The 20,925-nt window shown below is 36.7% G+C and overlaps 2 protein-coding genes and 1 pseudogene across 9 annotated transcripts; 2 read left to right on the top strand and 1 right to left on the bottom strand.

Annotated features, from left to right (window-relative positions):
* The first annotated feature begins 1,634 nt into the window (after positions 1-1,634).
* Positions 1,635-7,892, top strand: CYP707A2 (cytochrome P450, family 707, subfamily A, polypeptide 2). Of its 3 annotated transcripts, none has more exons than XM_088121329.1 (8): positions 1,635-1,865; positions 1,938-2,505; positions 2,712-2,975; positions 3,063-3,155; positions 3,545-3,730; positions 4,181-4,299; positions 6,817-6,970; positions 7,311-7,892. In XM_088121329.1, exons 1-7 carry the CDS (start codon positions 1,696-1,698, stop codon positions 6,923-6,925), a joined length of 1,509 nt encoding a protein of 502 aa, XP_087977455.1. In that variant the 5' UTR covers positions 1,635-1,695; the 3' UTR covers positions 6,926-6,970; positions 7,311-7,892. The 3 variants fall into 3 exon arrangements, with proteins under 3 accessions (XP_087977455.1, XP_087977454.1, XP_022155105.1); XM_022299413.2 differs by having other exon boundaries at positions 1,641-1,865; positions 1,938-2,259; positions 2,356-2,505; positions 6,817-7,892; XM_088121328.1 differs by having other exon boundaries at positions 1,637-1,865; positions 6,817-7,892.
* A 240-nt stretch (positions 7,893-8,132) lies between these two features.
* Positions 8,133-20,678, bottom strand: LOC111022234 (protein C-terminal S-isoprenylcysteine carboxyl O-methyltransferase). 6 transcript variants are annotated; one of them, XM_088121331.1, is made up of 2 exons: positions 19,387-20,678; positions 8,133-8,513 (listed from the first exon to the last, which is right to left on the bottom strand). In XM_088121331.1, exons 1-2 carry the CDS (start codon positions 20,568-20,570, stop codon positions 8,363-8,365), a joined length of 1,335 nt encoding a protein of 444 aa, XP_087977457.1. In that variant the 5' UTR covers positions 20,571-20,678; the 3' UTR covers positions 8,133-8,362. The 6 variants fall into 6 exon arrangements, with proteins under 6 accessions (XP_087977457.1, XP_087977456.1, XP_087977460.1 ...); XM_088121330.1 differs by having other exon boundaries at positions 19,360-20,678; XM_088121334.1 differs by having other exon boundaries at positions 8,133-8,441; positions 19,387-20,677.
* Positions 11,610-19,039, top strand: LOC111022243 (large ribosomal subunit protein eL14z pseudogene; annotated as a pseudogene).
* Positions 20,679-20,925: the final 247 nt, after the last annotated feature.

Consider the following 20,925-nt stretch of genomic DNA (forward strand, 5'->3'; position numbering starts at 1 on the left):
CGAGGGCACTCTCATATAGACCTACTAAAAAACTAGTTACGGATATATGGATTCGAACTCACGTCTTTTTAATCGAAAATAAATACCTTAACTCGTTAAGCTATGCTCAAATTGACATTGAAATTTAGACATTTGAAATCAAATTAGAAACTGAAATAATTTTTTACATCTTATTTATTAAGTTCATGTATTATATATCCATGTATAATTTTAGGTGCCCACAAATCTGACAGCTATTAATTTATTAAAAAAAAAAAGAAGAAAACTCCTCTCTACTTACTAGTAAATAGCAAGTTATTATAGATTTAATTGGAGTAGTTATAAGTTTTTCAAAAATATAAAATGTGACTGAAATAATAACTTATTGTCATAAGTGAGAATTAAATCTAACTTAATTAATTACCAGAACAGTGTAATGTATGTTAAATTTTCTTCACAATTAAATAGCTACCTATTTATTTCTTTCTTATTTTCTATATATAAAAAAGTATTCTGGAGTAATACCTTGTTTTAGTAAAAGAAGTGTAGTGGAGACTTTGAACCTCACGTGCTTCAAAAGAAGAGCAGATTAAGAGATATCTTAATCGGTGAGCTATTTTTATATTGACCACATGAACTATACATTTATAACATATTTTTATAAATGTTTATATTGATAATAAGGCTACATAGAATACTTAGTGAGTTGACATAAGTTTTAAAAAAGGATTAGGCTATCTAAGAGGAAAACATCACCAGTTCTATAGAAATTTTGGAAGATGAGATTAAAACTAGCCTCAGATGATGAATTTTCATAGGTCAACAACCCAAACTTAACCACAGTAGCAATGTCCTACAGCTTGGTGAGCTTGAGCTTCGGGTCCAAACACCCCCCCCCCACTTATATACCTAGGAGTGATTCAAAGGGAGTTAATAATCACCAGGATTATGTCGCAATCCCCACGTGATTCTCGCAAAGAGAATTTCCATCCGAATCCCTATAAATACTACACCCTTATTTCACCCAAGTAGGTATGTAATTCTGTCGGAAGCCGACCTATTTAGAGATTTGGACTTTGTAACTAAATTGAGCGTCGGAGCATCTTTTCTTTGCTTGCAGGTCTCCTTGCTAAGCTCTCTCGACTTAGTTCGCTCGGATCTCATCTCATAAATTTCTTGCAGAAACATAGGAGAGTCTCATTCTTCCACTAAGTTTTTGCCAATTGACCTACTATCATATTAGGTAAAGTTATCATGATCCTAAGCCAATTTTAACACTCGCTAGTAAAAAGTATATAATTGAATAATGTAAGAAACTAAATTGAAATGACTTTTAAAAGAATAAGAGACTAAATCTCAGAAAAAGACATTCTACAGATATTTTTAGTACAATAATTGCAGGAATAGAAGATCGAACTATCAAACTTTAAGACGGTAATAAATGCGTCTTTATAAACTAGGCTCGGATTGAGAATGCAAAAAAACACTTAAAAACATATAGGTTAGGTGGGGGCTAAAAGGCATGCATTGGGGAGGACCTCCCCTCACTATCATGATTTTTAAATGGCACTTTGAGTTTGAAAGCAAAGTGTAATTGTAAAATTGCTGACGCCTGTCTTACAACTAACTCCACTTCACTTTTCTATTAAAACTCCCATTTCACTCACATTTGAAGCAAAACCAAAAACTCCCTCTTTGTTTTTAGTTTCTAGCCACATGATTCCTCTTCTCTTATTCTCCTCCTTCTTCCTCCTCCTCCTCCTCCAATGGCGCCACCCGAGGCACAAACTCCTCCCTCCCGGCTCCGTGGGCTGGCCTTACATCGGCGAAACCTTCAAACTCTACACCCAAAACCCCAACTCCTTCTTCTCCGTCAGGCAAAAACGGTAAGACGACGTACACACCAACCATCGACCTTTAAGATGAACCAGTGGTAACCATGTTTTGTAATGTTGTAGATACGGGGACGTTTTTAAGACGCATATATTGGGGTGTCCATGTGTGATGATATCAAGCCCAGAGGCAGCAAGAGTGGTGCTTGTGAGCAAGGCTCATCTTTTCAAGCCCACATATCCACCAAGCAAAGAGAAAATGATTGGCCCTGAGGCATTGTTTTTCCACCAAGGCTCCTACCATTCATGCCTTAAGAAGCTGGTCCAAGCTTCATTTTTGCCCTCTGCCATCAGACCATCTGTCTCCCAAATTGAGGCCATTGTTCTTAGGCTTCTCCCCTCTTGGAACAACTCCCAACAAATCAACACCTTGCACCAAATGAAAAGGGTAAACAAATCCAAAGTTTTACAAATTTTTAGTGTCTACATTTTATGTTGTTATTGTGTGTTATTGCGTTTGTGTTTGTGGGGTTTCTTTGGTCAGTTTGCTTTCGATGTCGCGATGATCTCGGCTTTTGGAGAACAACAAGAATTGGAAATCGACAGAATCAAACATCTCTACCAATGCCTCGAGAAAGGCTACAATTCAATGCCTATCGATCTCCCCGGAACTCCTTTTCGCAAAGCTATGAAGGTAACTAAACAACCCAACAAAAACTTTCTTTCGAGCGAAGAAGGAAGGAGGAGGGCAATTGTACTCTTATCTCTCGTTAAGATTTTAAAGTTTTTACCTTTTAATTTAATCTGTTCCTAAATTTTCACTTTCTAAATTCTGAGTTGGTTGTTGATTTGGTTCGATTCGATTCGTGTTTTGACGTTTGTTTTGTTGGAATGGGGCAGGCAAGGAAGTTGTTGAGTGAGACATTGGGGAGACTGATAGAGAAGCGACGGCGGAGGAAGGAGCACGGCGGCGGGCTGCTCGGGGTGCTATTGGGTGGCGGTAGCGACGGCGGAGATGAGGCGGAGAAAAACAAGCTGAGTGATTCACAAATAGCTGATAATATAATAGGAGTAATATTTGCAGCTCAAGACACGACTGCTAGTGTGTTAACATGGATTCTCAAGTACTTGCACGACAATCACCATCTTCTCGATGCAGTTAAGGTAAAACCAAAATCAAAGCCAAACCAATTTTTGTTTGGTTTCATGTGTTATGTTTTGATCTGAAAATTTAATTAATCTGATTCTCAGAAGGAGCAGGAGGCGATTTTTCAACGCAAACTCTGCCAAGGGAACCGTAACCTTACGTGGGATGATACCAGGCGCATGCCCTTCACCACACGGGTACGTAATCGATGGGTTAAATTACAAGTTTGGTCTTTAAACTTTTAATAAATCATATACCACCACACGGGTACGTAATCGATGGGTTAAATTACAAGTTTGGTCTTTAAACTTTTAATAAATCATATACGTGCTATTTCTAGGTAAATAATATAACATTCAAAGTCACTTTTATTTAGTTTTTTACTTAAAAAGTATTTAATAAGTCAATGAATTTTTGTCTAAATTATTTAAAGAATTTATCACGAGTTTGTAGGCATGAAAAAAAGAAGAAAAGTTTTAGGATTGCATTTGACAAAATTCTACTTAAAGTTGGAGAACGACTTAGAAACTTTTCGAATCATCGAAACTAAATAAAGAGGGTGTTTTTCTTTTTTTCAATTGATCAGGTGATACAAGAAACCCTAAGAACAGCAAGTGTTGTGTCATTCACATTTAGGGAAGCAGTAGAAGACGTGGAGTTTGAAGGGTATTTAATCCCAAGAGGATGGAAAGTTCTTCCACTCTTCAGAACCATTCATCACTCTGCAGATTTCTTTCCTCATCCCGAGAAATTTGACCCTTCAAGATTCGAGGTGAGCTGCCTAAACATCTAATAAAAAATACTTAACTGCTTATCAATCAGTGTACCTCTTTTTCAAGATCGTTAAAATAATTTTTCAAGAGGGTCCAAAAAATAAAACAGAAGGGTCATTGGTGGCTCTATGTTTCATCCAAGAGAGAGTCATGTCGTTTTCGAAAAATTAAAATATATGTTGTATGTAATGTAGTTATTTTGTTCATCGTGATGTCTAAAGTCGAAATCTTTCTAGAGTGTCATATCACGTGAGGAAGATGCGTTTGTAGAATAACGTCAGAAAGTGGGTCATTATGTTATTTCTATTTGGTTAAACCTCACAAATTGTTTATAAAACCGCATCTTTTATATAAATTCGAAGAGAACTTAGTTACAGTTAGCTGAATAGAAAACGTCAGCTCTTATTATGGTTGTTGTGTGTTTGTGCGTGTGCGTGCGTCGGTGAAAGGTGCCACCGAGACCAAACACGTACCTGCCCTTTGGAAATGGAGTGCACTCCTGTCCAGGCAGTGAGCTGGCTAAGCTTGAAATGCTTGTCCTCCTTCACCACCTCACCATTACTTACAGGTCTCTCTCTCTCTCTTCCATTTTTTATCATATGGCTTCTCTCTACTCTTGCCTCTCTGATAATCATGATCATTATTCATTAATTAATTACTCTTACTTTAATAAAATTTACGGTTTTACACTAATAATTTGTTCTGGGAGGTTAAAAGTTAGAATCTTCTACGCCTGTTTTTAGATGGTTAAAGGATGTTTGATTGGTAATCCGAATTTTGTTTTGTATTTTTTGGATTAAGTGGGTATGCGCTTTGAAGAGTTTGGTAGATTCTTTTTTAAAATTGTGTTTGAATTATGTGATGAAAATAATAATTATACAAAACTCATTACAAAAATAAATTAATTAATATTATTTTAGATTAAATTAAATATTTAGTTTATTACTGCTATTATTTTACACATGTTTAACAACTTTTTAAGGTGAGAGATTCAAATCTGCTACCAAAACACATATCTGAAAACACTAAAATTAGATAATACAATCATGTTTTTCTTTGAATCTCTTATTTTCAAATTTATGTTTTCTAATCGTCAATCAAACACACTTTAAAATATCGGTAACTTCAATAAGACTTTCATATTGGTTGAAAGTTCGTGTTACTCTCTTAGCTCACCCATAACTCTCTAGATTAGGCCAAAACGAGCATAGCTCGACGGTGATTGGTATATATTTCCAATCTAGATGCGATAAAGTTGAAGATAATTAAAGATGATGATACTTTACACGTTTTGAATCGAGTGAGAAAGCATATAAAAGTTGGCTTTTTGTTTGAGTGTTTGTTGACTTGGAATAATGGATTCTTCAATGTTTCCTTTGGGTGTGTGCGGTCCTCTCCTTAGTATTCCCTATCCTATGGAACTCTCGTCCCTCCCCTCCTCTCATCGAAAAAGAGAAATATTTAGATGTTTATCGGTTAGCACTCATCTTTTATTAACCTCTACTAATTTTTTATAAATAAAAGAGAGAAATATAGAAAAAAAAGTTGATTTTCCTTTTTGTTTTTCAAAAATTTAAAAAACTGTCAAATTTTTATTGATAGTCAAACCTAGGGCTCAATCTCTCTGGCTCTCTCCCACCTCGAGTCGGTGAAGGATGCCCTTAAAACAAAAGGCCACCTTTTTCTCTACAAAGGACCCATTTCTATTATAAAGAATAATATTTCTTTATTAACTGGTTGATATTAAATTTCCAACCGTTAAATATTTGACAGTTATTTATATTTTCTCCTAGCGTCAAAAACTTAATTCCAAATTAGTATTTTTCTAATATAAAAGGCTCTCTTAACCCATTTTATGTGAGAGTTTTATATATAGGAGGATTTAATTACCCTTTTGATTCTTTTTTTCCCCTTATTTTGTAACTTTTTCTTTTAAGGAAATATAGATTTAGTAAATTAATAGCTAGGAGAAGACAAGGTAAAATTGTTTTTAGTTGCATGCATTAGTACACGTGGCATGCATGCATCAAATTCCTTAATTAAAAATAACTTTTTTCAGATTCTTTATTACATCCCAATATCCTTTGTCCCTCCATTTCATGTCACCTCATCTTTCTTTACTCTTCACATTCTTTTTTCTTATTTTTATTCTTTCTTAAAAATGAACTTTTTTAGAAAGTAAATTAGAATAAAAACTTTAATATTTTAAATATTTTCTAATCACTCTCTCATCCCTTGCAAGTCTTCCTCATTTTCTAACTTATCACGACATATTTTCATTTAAGTTATTTAATCAACACTCGTTTTTGTTACTATTTATGAAAATCTGATAAAGTGAAATATATCTTTTTCTACATTTCTCTCGTTTCTTATTAAAATTGGATAGTGATCAATAAAAATATGTATTGATCGATAAACGCCTGTTGATTAAAAAAATAATTTGAATGATACTAAATTAAACGATGAATTATGTGTGAAGATTCCATTGTCCAGAACCCCAATCATTTGATCTTAAAATATCTGTCTCTTTCTCTATTTCTCTCCATGTGACGAAGATTTGGTTCAGTACAGCTGTCAATATTTTGGTTCATGAAAAAAAAAATTCTAATACTAAGATAGTACCTACTCCTCACATCTCACATTTTGATACGTTATATTATTTAATAGGCCTTCTTAAATTACATAGTACCTGAATTTTTCGCCGGTCCATTGCTACCAAACAGGCCAATAATGCAGCCAGCTGTAAGAACAATCATAATTCTCTGCATCACCAAATCATTTCTTTCATCCACACGTTTAATCGTTTCACACCTCATGTTTTTCTTTCTTCTGGGGATTAATACTAAACTGGATTGTGATGTTTCTGGGTGACGCCTGCCAAGTGTTTGTGAAAATGTTTCAGTGAATCATGATGCTTTTGGGTGGTGCCTGCCAAGTGTTTGTGAAAATGTTTCGGTGAATTATGATTGTTTTTGGGTGCTGCCTGCCAAGTGTTTGTGAAAATGTCTGACTGAATGAATTGATAGTGAGATAATCTAATTAGCTGTTTGCCTAATGTTGGGTTTGTTTTTGATTGGGGAATCAGATGGCAAGTGGTGGGAGAGGAATCTGGGATACAGTACGGGCCATTTCCTGTGCCAAAGGGTGGTTTGCCCATAAAAGTAATCCCAAGGAAGAGGAAGATTGCTTCCTAGAGTGGATTTGAAAAATTTTTCAGTGTTCTCAACGACAAATTGGAGGTGAGAACTGAAAAGCAACTGCCCTTCAGGCTCCAAGTCCTTTTTTCTTCTTTTTAACCATTTTCCAAAATGTTGTGATTGGGGAATCCTTTTGTTTATTACTGGTACTGGGTTTTCTTTTGTCTGGTTTGCCATAATTGTCAAAGCAGTCATGCCTCCCATTGAGACCCAAACTTCAATCTGTTGATACTCAAAGAGGAAAAAGAGATGGGAAGAAGGGTTTGGTAATGGTGTGAATGTGGGAGGGAGCGAGAGAGTTTCGAGGGCTTTGAGGATGAATTGTGAGTGGTCAGAATCATGGATAAGTTTGCTTTTGCATTTTGCATTTTGGTTGATGCAGGCCCCCTGTGGAAGGACAAGGACAAGCTCAGCCTCGCTGGAGGAACCAGGTAATGATAACACTAATAATACCCAAAACCAAGACCAAGACCAAGACCCCAAATGTTGTCTGTGTTTGAGACATGTAACATCAAGTACGGTGTGCACCCTAGAATTCCACGTTGGTGCTGTGTCAGGGCACTGGAATTTGGGCATTAACAATGGCCAATTCAGCTTCACAGTGGAGGACTGGAGTGGATGGGAGGGGAGGGACTTCTCTTTTTTCTTTTTCTTTTCTTTATCTTTTTGGAACATCTGTCATTAATGTCAATTGCACTGGTAGAAATTGAGGGGAGGGAGCCAACGTTTGACCATCAACTTGGTGTTTAAGATGGTGTTTGATTTTGGTCCTCCCACTTTCTTCCATTTTATCTCTCTTCTGGTAAGGTTCAACTCTCTCACATTGCCCTACAAAACCATTTCTCTTTGTTGCCATTTGGTTTCAACATAGTTTTGAAGGTTTCGATCTAGACCCTTCGACAGGTTTAACATTATGATGTATATGGTTTCGTTGATATCTTAAAAACGTTCCTTGTTCTTACTAGATTTTAGATTGAATAGTATTTGTTATGTTGTATGTTTTCTTTAGATGTGGCAGAGAAAGATGAGTTTTTAAACTATTAACGTCAAATAACAAGGATATTTTGACATTTTTAACCAAACTATAAAGTATGACAGAACTAAAGAGCCGTTTGTTATTTTAATTGTTCGTCCTTGGAATCATATGGACAAGAAACTCATCTAATACAAACCACAGCTCTATAAAGCATGACAAAAGGGCATGTGGATCAAGGACAGATAACATATTTAGCTTAAATAATTTGAAACGTATTGTTGTTCGGATGATTGAACTTTGTCGAGTCGAGTTGATTACAGGACATACAGTTTTGCTAAAACGTTAGACATAGTACAATAATTTGATGCAGTGGTCAAAAAATGAAGGCTGAGTTGCAATGGCCCCTACAAAGAAATTATAACCTCAAGGAAATCTGAAAATGTCATGTGACTTGTGCATCATTCATTCATTGAAAAGCCAGCAATGGCAGTGGCAGTGGCAGTGGCAGAGGCAGCAGCAGCAACAAACTTTTGGATTCTGAAATGATTGAACATCTGATCCTTGACAATAGTGAATCTAACAGTACACACAATCTTGCAGAGCATAAATCTCCATTGTACAAAGATATGGCAATGTCAATTGAAATGAACAGAGAACTTTAACTTTTACGTTGAAGATTCGAAACCGCTACGACAAATAATTTCAATTTCCGAAAGATAGAAAACCCAAATTGACACACTTCTTTTTAAGCATCTGAGACCTTTCTTTGGTCATAATGTTTCCTAAATGACAATAACAGGAAGCACACAGGAACAGATAACTTTGATTTGATTTAATGTAAGAAACAAAAGTCAGAAGAGGAGGCAGATGATGAGGACGTCACCTAGCAATGAACAATAGCCAGAAAAAACATAACCAATCATCAATGTTGTGTTGATAAGGTATGAATTCGAGCAAGGATTGAAAGGACAATCGATGGAGATTTTGCTCGGCTGCTACTCGAACACCGAGTCTCAATATTAAGAGGTGCTCACAGTGACTTGCACATTGCAAATATGTGGAGCAAATCAAAGATGGGGCTGATATTTTCCTTTACTCCCAAAAGTCAGTGGATTCAATAGCCCATCTTTTCTTTATCATTATGGTGTTAGGGCCTACTGTATCAGAGTCCCCAACTTGCTAATCAAATCACTAAGTTTTAGTAGAATCTGAAGTGATTCTACTGAGTTTTAGCAGTGATATGCTTCAAAGCATTTGATAAAATGGTAGGTCACTGTCCTATGGGACGAGGGATAAATGAACCTGCCAAAAGCATTAAATCACAGAGAATATATCCTGTCTGTGCCAAAAGCATTGAACTCTCCTCTGATCTTTGCCACCACAAACAGCTTGAACGACTTAGCAGCAAAATAGAATTGATTTAGACTCATTGAAGGACCTCAACACCTTTTGATTAAACAGGAGAAAAGATTATCATACCATGTAAACAAGATTTTGATAGTTCAAAAATAGTTAGCTATTTTCATTTTCCAAGTAAGATACAAATGATAAAATCAGCGGGTAAAATAATGAGATTCATGAACAATGCTTGTTGTCAATATTTTTAATCATCTTTTAACACTCTGCATAGAAATAGAAAAGATGTATTGGGGAGTGTTTTTAACAAAAGTACTTCAACTATGAGCACTTTAATAAAAAGCATTTTCTAGCAAATCACTTTGAAACCACTTTAAAGTAGTCTAATGGTTAAGCGCTGAGAGGGAATCGATTCAATCCTTGGTGGCCACCTATCTAGGGAATGGATCGTACGAGCTTTCTTCACATAATAGGGGCAAAATAGTTATCTTGTAAGATTAATCAAGGGACATGCAAGTTGGCCTAGACACTCAAACATTAAAAAATATATATATATAAGAAAAAAAACCTTTATTTTTTAAACTGCGAAGTGCTTCTCGAGAAAGTATTTGGGCTGAAAGAACTCTATACGTGCTTTTCCATAAAGAAATTTAAGTGTTTTGACTTTTTTCAAAAAATATTTTAAGTTACGTCCAAGCATTATAATTTTGAATGGGGAGTGCTTTTGGCTACGGCCAAAATTGTTTTTAGTCATACTAAAAGCACTCCCATACATAGCCAAAATAAATCCTCCTAAAAGTATCGGCTAATAAATTTCTATAAGTTAGCCAATTTATCAGACTCACCAATTTCTGACAATGGCACTTCCTAGAGAAACAATGTTGCAGAAGCATGAAATATTCTTGTTAAAGTTCAAACATGCACGTGCATGCGTGCAATCATAAATAGAATTCTATGAACATAATATATACAAGATTCCTCAGCAGAAGCAACAATAAACAAAGTCAAGGGGAGTAATGATTTCTCCACATACCACGAAATGGTCAATAAGAGATTCCTCAGCCCCCCTTGGCATCAAAATTCTTGCTAAAGCTTAGCTTAGAGATGCACATGCATGTGTTTGTGCATACAATCATACAGCATACAATTATAAATCAAAAGTCCAGAATTCATTGTACGGAACATAATGATTCAAAATCTAACATACATGCTGTACAATGGATTTCTATGGAGAAAAGAGAAAAATAGTGACAAACAATAAAGAGTACGACAGATCCAAAATCTTTCCAAATGTCCAAGAGCGAGCAGTCTTGAGTTCTACCCAATGCTAACAAATAGAGTACTTCTAATTATCTTCTTGCTTACAAATATAGTAGTGAGTTCAACTGGACGAAAGAGGGATTATGAATATTCCTTGAGTTCTACCCAATGCAAACAAATAGAAACATATTACTTTAGGATTAAGCGTTGTGGTAGAGGGTGGGTTTGATTCGTTTGAACCCATTTGGTAGCTACATGTGGAATGGCATGTTTTGGTATGATTTTAGGAGTGATTTTAACCAACGCGATTTAATGACAAGTGATTTGTGAAAGTGATTTTCATATAATTATTTAATGTTTAGTTACACAACTTTTCAAGTGATTTTCATATAATAAAAAATGATTTTGAATGATTATTATATGAAGTTTAAAGAGAGAATTTGACAAAGGTTTTAGAGAGAAAAAAGTGAGGAACATGAATCTTAGGGAAAGAAATTTTAGAGAGAAAAACAAACTTAGAAAGAGATGAGGACTAAAAATTTAGAGAGAAATGAGTTTTAGAGAAAAAGTTTAGACAGAACAGATAAAATTAAAGATAAATAAAGTTCGAGAGACAAAAATTTTAGAAAGGACAAAAATAAATTTTCTCAAAATTTAATGTGAAGATAAGGTGAAATAGAAAGACAAATTTGAAATTTAGAACAATAACCGTTTTAAGAACTAATTTCCTAATAATTTTTTACCAAAAATCACTTGGGGAATTACCTCCCAAGTGATTGACCAGGAATCCCTTAAAGTGATTATAGACTTTTTCAAAATTACTAAAAAATCATTGTCAAACATGTTTATTTTAAAATGGAAGTGACTTTGGTATGAGTGAAAGTGATTGTAGCACTGTCAAAATCACTCCTAAACATGTCCTAAATCTATACTCACTTTGAATCCAAATCAATCTTGAGAATCAAAACGACACTATAGAAGTATTGGCAAAAAATAAGCTCTAAGGCCTAAGTCAATGGATTGTAGAATATACTAAAGTAAACTGAGTAATTTTTTAGAGAAATATCACAAAGTTTACGGACGCTCAGCATGGACGGTAACATTTTACATGATCAAAAAGGTTCTCAGTCTCAAGTACCATATTACTATCATCATGATAGGAGCTCCGAACACCGTTCTGTTTTACTTAGACATGAAGAAGGCAAGGGAGGCCCTCGAGTAAGAGTTAGTCACAAGAAGGGCGAGTAGAAAGGATGTGAACCATCAAGTTATTTTGTAGTACAAGGAAAAAAGGGAAAAATAAAAAGGTCTGTTACTACAAAGAGATGGAAGAGTGTGAAGTAGAAAAGAGCTAAGCAATGGTTTAGTAATAATTGGCTACAGAGCCACATTCATAAACCTCTTGAAAATTCGGTAGTTGGAAACTTATAGTTCATAGTTGCATTTAGTAATACAAATATAAGTGCGTTTCTAGAAACTCAAACACTTTGGTAAAAATTCTACATTTAGTAATACAAATATAAGTGTGTTTCTAGAAACTCAAACACTTTGGTAAAAATTCTATATCTTGGATGTGTTAAGGAGAAGGATGATTGCAGAGACTTTGATGAATGGAGAAAAATGACACATACAGCATTGGTGAAATTCATGAGTCATTTACTATGAAAGCAGGAAAAAATGGAGAAGACATTCATCAAAATGATGGTGCAAGCCAACCAGGGGATAGTGTCTTTTGATCAAGCGCTGGAAGAAGGTGAGGTTGGGAAGTCTAGTGAGTTGCTGAGAGAAGGAAACAAGGTGAGTGCGCTTCAGGTGAAGAAATTAGTATTGACAACACTGAATGGAATAGCCTCGGACAACTTGGAGCTCCAAGAGGGAGCTAAAGCTAGTATTTTAAGATTAATCAGGTGTCAAAGAAGGCATCTCAAAAAAAATTCCAAAGAAGGAGATCATGGACACTGTTATATGCATGGCAAGCAAATCACTAGCATGGTTTCAAGTCGACAGCTAGTATTTTAAGATTAATCAGGTGCCCTTTCAAATTGTGGGCAGAGTTCAAATTGCTCTTATTGTACATTGGCCAAATTATAATCTTCGTATGAAAGGAATGAGAGATTTCCAGTACAACCTCAAGAATAAAGTTTGAGGGACGCAAACAATAGCTTTAAAAATTTTGGTAGCTTCATTACCGAACATACTCAATGTGATGTTGGAAATTTTGTAACCAATCTAAACCCAAGAGCAGGGCAGAAGTCCGAATGCTAAAACTAGTAGGGTTGAGTCGATAATGGAAGTGGGTTTAGTTAGTTGAACATTGTAATTCACTCTTGAGGTCTTCTTGTGGTGTCTTAACCACAACCATTTCTTTGTAATTATAGCTTCTCGATGATTTCTCCCAATTGGAAAGCAATTCTGTACTAGTTGTGCTGGGAGGGGGTTTTCTCATCCCCAGCCCTTAGGTTGTTTGGGCTCCATTTTTTTTATATATTTAATCTTACTCTCGTTTCTTATTTATATATAAGAAAAAAAACAATTCACTCTTGCGGCAAGGGAAAACCTTTTATATCAAAGTACTTCAAATGTTAGACTATACCTATGGGTCCACAATGATGCCAGAATCAACACAACGCAATACATGGCAACTAAGCCATTAGCACCTCAGAGGGGAGGGGAAGGATAGAAGCGACCATGTTTTCCTGCTCCCAATCGAAGGACATTCTTACAAAAGGTTGAAAGATGCTAAACTAGAAAGGAAGAAGAAAGGGCTCTATTGGTTGTGAGGAGAAAATTTGAGTTGGCCATCGCTGTAAGAATAAGAAGCAAAGGATCCTTTAGTTTAAGAGGAAATTTAGGAAGAGATGAGTTGGAGGGAGAATAAGTTGGAATGGAAGAGGAGTTGCTGGAAGTTGCAGGGCTCTTTTGAATTCAGTAGTTGGGGTCACTTCACCTTATGCAATAAAGACGGGATCAATGAGTAACTGTTGACTCATTGTGATGATAGATTGAGGGGTGATGATGACACAACTTTATAACTCAGAATCCGGAAACGGGGTAACATTAGAACTCTTAAACATGGAGATGATTGAAGATTTCTTATTATTGGAGTTGGAAACCTGTAACGTCATCTTACGAATGCAATGGTTGAAGATCTTAGGTGACAGGAAGGTACTGAATAAGTGATAGTGCTCCAACGGAGGGCAAGGAGCAATGTTGGAATTCGAAGCACTGATGGTGATCCAAGCTGAGATGGTCATATACAGAAGGTGGGCTGGGAGGTTATTGGAAGATATGCAGAGGCTTTTTCCATGTTATCGGGATTTTCACCTGGAATGCCCTGGTGACCACTCTATAGTGCTTTAGGATGAATGCTCATCGATCAATATGCATCTACAACCATACATGAATCTTCATGCTCAGAAAAATGACATTGAGTGACTTGTTGTGTGAAAGTTTGTGACGCCTGGCAATTTTGGCTACCGAGTTTTGAACAGGGAAATAGTACGATATAAGTTTCCTATTCTAGTGATAGATTAACTATTTTGTCTAAGTTAAACTTGCATTTGGGATATCACCAAATAAGGATGCAGCCAGAAAATGTATCCATGACAGCCCATCAAATGCATTACGGGCATTGTGAGTTTCTGGCAAGCCAAAGTATGGAAGAGCATCTGTGTCATTCAGCCATGATACTGTAAACTTCAAGGTAGCAGCAGTAATACATAAACCCTCCTATCCACAAACTCAAGTATTTCCTTCCTTTCCATATTATCCCGGGCCAAACGTACCATCTTTTGTCCCATCAATTCCCATTCCTCCCCCATTCTAGGGTGTTTCACCACATCAGTAATCACGTTGATCGACAATGTTGTCCCATGCAGCTTAGGCAATGATGAACCAAACTATTACTGTCACAATCTTGTATCTTCTATTTCTTTTAATTTTCACATCTTTTGGTTGTTTTGTTTATAATTTTTTGTGTTGCTCTCTTTCACTCCTTCCAGGAGTTTGTATCTTTTTAACTTTGTATTTTCTTTTCATTATTTTAGAAGTTCATATTATGTTAAAAAAAATTTCACTCGAACGAGTTTAGTATGAGTTTTTCCCGAGTTATTGTAGTCCATAACCCAAATGAAGAAAGAAAAATGACAGTTTAAAAAAAACTTGGGTTGTAAAAGAATATAGAAGCTACCTTGTTCAACTGTTGAAAAGAACGAAATCTATTCAATCTTAAAAGTATGAACGTTCAAAATATCTACACATTGAAAACGTGGGTTTCTTTGGAGGGTGAAAACCTGGAAGGGGTGTGAGATTCTAGATTCTAAGAAAAGACTAAGTTCAATTTTGCTCCGGAGAACAAAAGTTTTGGAATTAGTTTTTGTCTTATGAAATAATAATGATAAGTACAAGTCAGTAGGTAAAAGGTATTAACTTGGTAGGTAAAAGTTGGTGAGTATAAAATTTGTAGATAAATTTTATCAAAACGCCAGGCAAGTTTTATGGGTTACTCGCTCGGGTTTTTTGGTTCCAATCTATCAAACTCGCCCGTGAACCAATGGTTTAGGGCGAGTTTGATAAAAATGGGCAAGGTTTCTTTGACCTCACCCGAGTTTTGGATCCTCCAAGTTTTGAAAACTCGCCCATTAACCAATGGTATAGGGCAAGTTACTTTGGATCATCTTCAGAGGCACTCTCCCTTTTGTTTGGGGCCTAGTGGTGTTTCCTTTGCAGAATCATGTTGAGGGACCTTGACCACATCCTTTGGAGCTATCAATTTGCCGAGTCAATTTGGACGCGTGTTTCGAATTCTTCTGGGGTTTCTTTGGTTCTTAGTACAAATTGTCGAGCATTGGTGGAGGTGTTGTCTTATCCTCTGTTCGGGATAAAAGAAATGTTCTTTGGCACTCCTGCTTTTCACTATTCTGTGGGATATTTGATTGGAGAGAAATACTAGAGTTTTTAGAGGGGCCGAGAGGTCTTGAGGGGAGGTTTGGGGCAAAATCTAATACCTATTTTTTGGACTTCTATTTCTAAGGTCTTTTGAAATCATCAGTTAGGTGTTATTCTTTTGGATTCGAGCCCTTTCTGTAGGTTTGAAATCTGGATTCCTCTTAGCAGGTAGTTTTAGTTTGCCCATTTTGTTGGATGCACTTATGCATTCTAGTTCAAATGAAAATTGTTTATTATCTTAAAAAAATCCTCATATGGATGGCGAATCTGAGGTAGATAATAGGTTTATACTGTATAGAAACTTACGTTTGAGATAATTAATAGGTGTATAGCAACTTACATACGTTGTTTTTCATCCAATAAACTGAGAACAGAGGAAAATTGAATGTTTTGCGCAGAGTAATGGTATAATACCTCTGCCCATTTCTCCATCAAGATTACATACCATTCCACCTTCCATATGGCAAGCCACCCCCTCCATTTACCCAGTGTAATCAGTCCACTTCACCAATCTCTTCGGTAGATCAGCTCCTCTAAGAACATTTTTATTTTCTTTTAAAGAACACCACTGGGATGGGGGTTTGAATTAATAACTTTTTGAAGGAAGTAGAAATATTATAACCGTTGAGCTATGCTCATATTCATTTGGCAAGAGTTTCAAACGTCTTGAAAGCTTGGTAGCTTGTAGTTAGTTAATGCATGTAGTAATGCAACATAAGCACATTTCTACTAAGACTCGGTTACTTTACCGATTGTTGCCTTTTCTAGTGGGTAAGCACACAACTTCCAGTGGAGAATTCATGGAGACAGTCTAGTAATTTCTTGAGCAGTCTACTTAGACACCACCAAAATAGAATTATTTTATTCGACATGGTTGAATGGGGCACTGTCAGACCATTCTAATGTTTTGTTCCCAACAACCAAAGTTGTTGCGACATCTTAATCTTCCATTGTAGCAATTGATGATAGAATTCATCGAAACACACTAAAGTGTGTTGCAATAGAAGCCATAGTGAGAGCTGTGAGAATACCGTTGAAAAAGTATATCGACATCAAGAGGGTGGTTCTCATCAATTACAGTGAAGACTATCGAAAGCTTGTAGTCATCGTCGATTTCATTGATTAGAACAGGTTGATGCCCCTGACATGGAGCGGTTTCCCTAACTGATTTTAAAATTGATATCAAGAGAGTCCCAAAGAAGAAGGAGCTGATTGAAGCTATGAAAGCTGGGGATGTTTAGAAGAAATGGGAGAATAGCTCTTGGGGCAGATAACAATCAAACTGATTGTTAGGAAGAGAAGAGCATCACTCAATGACTTCGACAGGTTCAAGCTTATATGTTGGCTAAGATTAAGAGGGTTGGACTGCTTAGGCAAGAGCTTGCAAAGCTGAAGGCTGAATCCTAGAGGTTCATTTTTTCAATGGATTTTCCCATTTTGCTGTCAACTTTTTTTTATCTCATAGGGTGGTTGATTTTATAGTTCCAAACTTTTTGTAGCAGTATTTTTTTAAGCCATTGTGTTCAACTTCTATTTTTAATCTTATTATGTCGATTTCTTAATAGAAGCCATAGTGAGCCAAGTGAGGTGTCTGGGAGGCAAAATTTCTTCTACCAGAGCTCAATTGTGTGTTTGGGTTGTTTGTGGTCTATTGAATTGTTTGAGGGATACCTTGTCAAAGGAAATGAAGTCCATTAAAGATCCCAATGGGCGACCCAAGAGGCATTGACGAGAAAATATGTTTCTCTGAGGGAGAGAATGTATAGAACCAGCGTGATGGGGTATGAATATAAGAAGATCCAAACTTTGTGGAACGTTCCTTTGTGAAATGGAGGCACGTTTTAGAGTTGGAAAGCTTCTACCATGTGAGCGATCAAACACAACAAGCTTCTATTTGAGGGGTAATGCAAAGTCATGATTTCCATCACAACGATGCGGCATGGCATGTACAAGAAAGCCAAGTACTGATTCTTTGGACACATGCAAAGGGAGTTAAGAGAATACTTCCTTGAACGTTGGAGTCCAGAAAGGTTGGCTCAAGAGTCATTAAGAAGAATTTAAGATAGAGAAAGTCCATAAAGGAGAACATCATAGACTTCCTACACTCTGATGCCTAAAATTACAAACACTAGACTTCGACTATGGAAAAAAGCTAAACTACCACATCAAGGTGTCCAAGTCCCAAGATCTTGACTAAACTATAAGAACTACACGAGGGAGCATAAATCATTAAACTTCTTCGCGATCACCGGAAGAGTAAAGCACATGAATGCAAATGCAGCAAGGTTGTTGGCTGCAGTGATTCTTAGAAGAAAATTAGAGTGAAGCAGGACTAATAGCTCTCAACTATGGAACCTAATACAGTTGGTTGTTTTCTGTTTGATAGTTCTTATCCCACATGCCTCCATCCCCAAAAGGAGATGCTTGAATAACGACTCATCTAACATGAAGCTTAAATAAATTAGACTTGCAAGTCTCAAAAAGGTCAAGTTTGAACTTTGAACTTCAGCAACTATTTCATTAGTGAGTCCGGAAGATGTGAATCTCCAAAGAGAACGTTCATTAAACTAGGTGTTGCAACACCAGATTGAAAGAGGGATTTTTGGAGATATCTTCTAAGGAAATTTCTGTTTCTGATTACTTGGTGAAATAAGTTTAGTAGGAAAATAACTGTTGAACCAAGTCTTAGAAAAACTTCTCCATTATGGTTTCTGTGAGGCTACTTATTAGGTCCCCTGGTTCTAATGTTATTTTTGAAAAGGTACCAAGCTTTCATTGAGATAAAAGTGAAGGAATACAAAGGGGCATACAAAAAGATAGTCCTAGTGAGGGGAGTCAAACTAAACCACAAAGGGGCTCTAATCTAGCAAAATAAGACCTCATGGATAATTACAAGAGCCAACCACCGAGGCTCAAAGAGAAACATGAAATCTAACAAGAGATCAAACCTCCTCCCAAGATCTTTCCACCGTTCTAAAAATTCCATTGTTTCTCTCCATCCACAAACCCCAGCAAGCCAAGAAAACGCTCCTTATAATGAAAGAGTGAAAAAGAGAGCAGCTCCTCCACCAGGGCACTACTATCTCAAGGACGAGTAAGGCTGAAACCAAACACAACAAAAAAAACATGTCCTAGGCCAAGTGGGCAAAATGGCATCTCCAAAGGATGTGATCGAGATCCTCCGCCGCCCTCTTACAAAGGATACAACACTGCGGTCCTATCAACAAATACGACCTCTTCATAACCCGATCCGAAGTATTAACTCTAATATAAAGGACTTGCAACACAAAAAACAAATAGTAGTACACTTCTTTAGAGATCTACAACAGCGAACCAGAAATTTCTGCAAATGGGTCAACTTGCTATCATCTTCACCATCAGATGTTATCACTATGTTGATTAAGATAAGTCGTATTGAACTTCTTCCATTTCGAGCAAATATAATAGATAAGAACCGGAAGGAAAAAGCTATTACCCCATATTGATGACAAGCACACTAAAGTAAGATGCTATTAGGGGAAGGAAAATAACACATGCATAACAGATTTGAAAAGTTTTCATCATATCTAATTTAACATGATGAAGTTACCATTGAGATCTTAGTATAACATATGCTACCATGAAATCTAATGCTCCTCCTACAAGAGCATAATCGAACAACAGTGTTGAACAGGTCGGTATAACTATTGCGTGGAGGTGGGGGAGTGGAGGGAAGAGAAACCAATTGATAATTGAATTCACATTGATATTCCAACAGTGTAAACAATGATGAACAATGCTGGATTTCATTCACAGTCCGTCACTTTTCAAATCTAAATCAAGCTCAGGTGCAAAAATTGAGAATCGACTGAGAGTATGAATAAACTAATAAACAAACGGAATAAACTTGTACCTAACTTTGTTTGCATATTCTACATACCCCTCTCCAAAGGTTTCAACCATCAAGGCTTCCTCCGCTTTTGCTTTCTGGTCATAATATAGTGAACAAACTGCCACTATAAAAAGCATGCTCACAGGCGCACGAAGGGCAGCGCAGTAAGTGGCAAAAAGCAGCATTGTGGACGCATATATTGGATGGCGAACCCACCTATAGGGTCCAAACTGCACAACAGCGGTAGGCACCACCACCTTCTCCGAATACTTGGCAAGATACAATGAGGAATTGTAGTGCGTTAGAAGAGTTAGCACTATCAAAACCCATATGCCCACATTGCTCCACCCGCCTGGAACTTGATGAAGCTCTGGTCCTTCAAACGCAGCAAGCCAATGGCCGGCCATGACACCCACAGAGAACAGTAAGCGATACAAATTAGACATGTTCAGATCCCACTTGGGGTCGTGAGGACGAGCAAAGTAATCTCCGTATAACCTTTTTCGAATGCTAACATTGAAGAAGAAGAAGTAGTGGTAGACCAAGAAGAACACGAAAGGCCACCCTTCAAGGAATCCATTGAAATGGGCAGGCGGGACAAGGGTGAGCCAAGTGAATAGAGAAGTAACAACAGCAAGTTGCTCGAATATGTTGGCTTCCCCAAGCAGGTGCTTCCTCAAGCAATAGAATCCATAGAAGGCCATCGAAATAGCCACAACCCAGGGCCAGAACAACCAAGTCCAGCTGAAATACATCCAGAAGAAGGGGTTGATAAACAAATTCAAAGTCCATTTCGTGGCTGCAATTGAAATCGACAAAACCCCAGACCACTTGACGACATCAAAAGGGGTTATTCGAGAGAGGGTACCTTGAACTGAATCAAACGACACATTTCTAAAGGGTTTAAGAAATGGGTTCTGGGCTTCTGAGCTAACTACATCAGAAGGTGAGCACTTGGGCGATGAGAACGGACGGGTTGTCGTCGTTCTTGGGAATGATGGCATTGCAGACGAATTAGCAGAACCATTCCAACGATTTATCAAGGGACTAAGCCTATGATGGAGGGGAGAATTGTAGCCCATCAAACGGCACTTCACCTGTTTGTCGAAATGCTTGAATGGAACTTTGCGCCCATCTACAACAGAAAGACCGCGAACGTTGGTAGAGGGATGAAATAACACTGAAGAGGCAGCCATTGTTGATGAGGGAAGAAGGAAAAACAGTTGGGTCATGGAAAATCAAGCAACATCATCACTGGCTACTGGTTAGAGCGAAGAAGAGAGAAGAGGCAACAGCAGAGAGATGCCAGCTCTTGTGCTGATTGCTGAATATTGCCACTTCCAGCCCACTTCTACAAAGCCCAAAACTAAATTCAATGGAATATTTGCGAATTCTGTATCCAAAATGAAAATTCTAAAAACAATTTTTATTTTCATATTTTGAATTTAAAATTTTAAAATATATAATTACATTAAAAAAATAATAAAAACTTTGATAAATATATTATTTTATATTATAAACTTTCGTTGGTGTTAAAATTCAAATATGTAAAATATAATATATTATAAATTATACAATATTTTAAAA

This window comes from Momordica charantia (assembly GCF_013281855.1).
Source record: "Momordica charantia cultivar OHB3-1 chromosome 3 unlocalized genomic scaffold, Mcharantia_2.0 BLBB01000003.1, whole genome shotgun sequence".
Lineage (NCBI taxonomy): Eukaryota > Viridiplantae > Streptophyta > Magnoliopsida > Cucurbitales > Cucurbitaceae > Momordica > Momordica charantia.

What these genes read in the sequence shown, in the direction of transcription:
- CYP707A2 (XM_088121329.1), top strand. Translation starts at nt 1,696, where the DNA reads ATGATTCCTCTTCTCTTATTCTCCTCCTTCTTCCTCCTCCTCCTCCTC. An exon ending in TTCTCCGTCAGGCAAAAACG is followed by an intron (nt 1,866 to 1,937) that starts GTAAGACGACGT and finishes GTAATGTTGTAG; the next exon opens with ATACGGGGACGTTTTTAAGA. An exon ending in CTTTTCGCAAAGCTATGAAG is followed by an intron (nt 2,506 to 2,711) that starts GTAACTAAACAA and finishes GGAATGGGGCAG; the next exon opens with GCAAGGAAGTTGTTGAGTGA.
- LOC111022234 (XM_088121330.1), bottom strand. Translation starts at nt 20,570, where the DNA reads ATGACCCAACTGTTTTTCCTTCTTCCCTCATCAACAATGGCTGCCTCT. An exon ending in GAATATGCAAACAAAGTTAG is followed by an intron (nt 8,514 to 19,359) that starts GTACAAGTTTAT and finishes TGTACAATGGAG; the next exon opens with ATTTATGCTCTGCAAGATTG.